At 40.8% G+C, this 3254-nt stretch overlaps 1 protein-coding gene across 1 annotated transcript; it reads right to left on the reverse strand.

Annotated features, from left to right (window-relative positions):
* Positions 1-845: 845 nt before the first annotated feature.
* LOC148938813 (uncharacterized) lies at positions 846-1355 on the reverse strand. The gene has a single exon (XM_089107517.1). The coding sequence runs from the start codon at positions 1353-1355 to the stop codon at positions 846-848; it is 510 nt and encodes a 169-aa protein (XP_088963643.1).
* Positions 1356-3254: the final 1899 nt, after the last annotated feature.

Genomic DNA, 3254 nt, shown 5'->3' on the forward strand with positions numbered 1-3254 from the left:
AAACAGTTTGAATCTTTAAAGTTTTACTTTAAGAATTTATAGTTTTGCCTGCTGTTTATATGCCGGAGAATTTTTTTATTTCAATCGATTTATTTCAATACAGTTAGTTACTGCTGATATGCTCTTTTGACAACTTGCATACATATGGCAGGTTGTGATTCGTACAACAGAAATATTCTCTGAAAATTTATGAACCTTCATAGATTGTGGATTTTGAACTAGCCAGAAGACACTGTGTGTATATATTTAATTTTTTTTTCTACGATTACTGTAATGACACTAATGGCATTAAGTTGAAACTTTTAGGGAACGTTTAGGAGGAGTTTCAAATAAACAGAATAACTATATGCATGCAGGTATTAAAAGGTCATATAAGCACTGTAGGGCACATAAGGACATAGGGAACAATGTCCTATCATAGCTAGTAATATCATTGATATTTCAAAGGAGCAAATCGGATTGAAAATTAAAAGTTCTAGTCTCCTTTAAGAGTCAAAAGTGATTAAAAGTTAAAGCGTCCTCTTCAGACTCGAAAATGTTCTTCCTCTTTAGCTTATAATTTTCTAGACACTTCCAATCAAAATTTTAAGACAGCCATTTTGTTCAGCATAGCTGAATGGTTTAGCTAGTGTATCTTTAGTGGAATTGGGTAGGTTAATCCCCCACAGTTATGTAATTTGCCCATTATGCTTAAAAACTAAATGTTGCTATAAAATTTAATCAAAACACACTGTTACCAATAAGACATCTCAGCAATGCACCAAGAACGACTGAGGGTAAACACCTTAAATTACCTTAAATCGCATTGTCCAGGGAAATAAGGAAAGATCCTGTAGAGTCGCTTGTCAGTGACGATGGGGAGCCACAGGTTCGGCGGCGTCCCACTCTGTTTTCCATGGTTTGGTGGACCAATTATTATCAATGGCAATCTTGAATGCAGTTAAAGAGGGAGTGGTGACAGCTGCATTGGGAAGACTGTTGCAGGGGCCCACCACTCTATTCGAGAAGTAGTGGTTGTGGAGTCTGCTGTGAGCTCTCTTCCTGAGCAGCTTCTTACTATGCCCTCTTGTCCTGAATGATTCATCAAGTTGTAAAGGACTCTGAGAAGAGGAATCAGCATGCAGTAGCTTGTAAGCCATAATGACATCGCCCCTCCGCCGTCTGTAGACGAGTGTTGGGAGCTGTAGTTTGTTCAGGCGGGATGGATAGTCGAGATTCTTGCATCCATCAATAGCTTTGGTTGCGCGCCTTTGAACAGATTCTATTTTTTGTTGGTCACTCTTATTCAGAAGCATGGCAACACACATCCCAAACTCTAGCAATGGTTGTACAAGACCCTTGTGCAGCTTTGTCATGACTTTGGATGATCTGATCCACACTGTATACTTAATTAGTCTAAGGGTCTGATATGCTTTGGCAACCGCTGTTTGGGTGTGTTTGTTGAATTATAATATTTCATTAACGACTATTCCCAAATCTCTTTCAGCTACCGAGGACCCAATCGATTGTCTAGAGCCATCCCCCCCACTCATATGGTACTGCCACTTCTTATTCTTTTTCCTGAAATATACCACCTTGCACTTCTGGATGTTAAACTCAAGCTTCCATTGGCAGGCCCAAAGGGAAAGTGCATCCAGGTCTTCCTGTATGGTGGCTCTAGTCGCTGACAACTCTGAGGGCCCAATAAGTTTTGCATCATCAGCATAGAAGCTCATCTTATTTCTTACAGCCCGTGGAGCATCATTAATGTAAATATTGAAAAGTGTTGGGCCCAAGATCGTTCCCTGGGGCATGCCACTATCAACTCCTGCAACTTCTGAGAAAAACTCTTGCCCGTTATCCCCAAACACTCTAACTCTGCTTTCTTCCTGAGAGGAACTGCATCACCCATTCAACAACCTCCACATGTATCCCGGTAGCTAAAAGTTTAGCCCTCAAACGACGATGGCAAACTTTGTCAAAAGCCTTTGCAAAGTCTAATAGAATCATATCAACAGGGATATCCTGGTCCAGCAGTTCGGTGACATATTCATATGCGTCAATAAGATTTGTCTCGACCAAGCGTCCAGATCTGAATCCATTTTGGCTATCGGTAAGTAGTTTATTGTTGATCAGGTGTTTCATAACAGCGGTGTTTGTAATTCTTTTGTGGATTTTACTGACTGTCGAGGTGATGCTAATTTGTCGGTAATTGGCAGCACAGTTCCTGCTACCACCCTTGTGAACAGGTGTAATATTCGCATTTCTCCAATCTTGAGGGACTTGTTTCGTGTCAAGAGACTTCTGGAACAATTTTGCTAGGGGGAGGACAAGCTCCGCATGAGCCTCTTTCAAAGTTCGAGGGTGTACCCCATCAGGGCCAACTGACTTATTCGGGTTCAATCTTTTGAGCTGTGAGTCAAGATCCGAAGTCCTGATAGTAATAATTTGCATTAGTTTCTGAATATCATATTCCGGAATTTGTGGCAAGAGGTCATTATCTGGAAGTGTAAAAACTGACTTGAACTGCTGTTTCAGAGCTTCAGCTATATTTCCAGGGTTGATTATGGTATTCCCATTAACTGAGAGTTCGGTTACCGAATGTCTTCCGGGCTTTTGAGTGGAGGCATACTTCCAAAATTTCTTTGGATTTGTTTTCAACGCTGAAGCTAAAGACTCATCATACTTGTTAGTAACTTTTCTTGTAAGGTAGCGGACTTTGTTTTGTATTTGTTTGAATTTGTCATGATTAGCCTGCGTTGGGACGTCCGTGTACCTTCTTCAGAACTTCTTCTTCTTCCGAACTGCTAGTTTGATTTCTCGTGTGATGAAAGGGAGCGTTCTTGGTCTTCGTTTTTCAAGTGGTTGTCGTGTGTTTTGCGATTGTCTCACAGAGGACCCTTTTCATCTCAAGCCAAGCTCCCTGTACATTATTCTTTTCGACAAAAGACCAATCTTGGTTAGCCAAATCTTGCCTGACCTTGTTGTAATTTGTAAACACATGTTTTCTAAAATTATTTGTCTGTGGGTACAACTTTATTTGACAAGTTATGGCTGTATGGTTGCTTGCGCCAAAAGGTGGCTCTGAGTCTATACTTTGGATTGCCTCCTCATCTTTGACAAATTGGAGATATAAGAGAGATGGGTTCTGGCCCTCTCTGTACCTAGTCGGTAAATTGATTGTCTGGTACAATGAATGTTCTTGCAGGCATTCGAGGAGTGTGCCAATCTGGTCATTGTTATCTCCTGTAGCAGCATAACCACTAATCCATTGG

The sequence above is a fragment of the Artemia sp. Qi Xiang Cuo genome, unplaced genomic scaffold, assembly GCF_049724085.1.
Source record: "Artemia sp. Qi Xiang Cuo unplaced genomic scaffold, ASM4972408v1 HiC_scaffold_632, whole genome shotgun sequence".
NCBI lineage: Eukaryota > Metazoa > Arthropoda > Branchiopoda > Anostraca > Artemiidae > Artemia > Artemia sp. Qi Xiang Cuo.

Excerpts from the sequence above, each read along its gene's own strand:
- LOC148938813 (XM_089107517.1), bottom strand. The coding sequence starts at position 1,355 with ATGACAAAGCTGCACAAGGGTCTTGTACAACCATTGCTAGAGTTTGGG.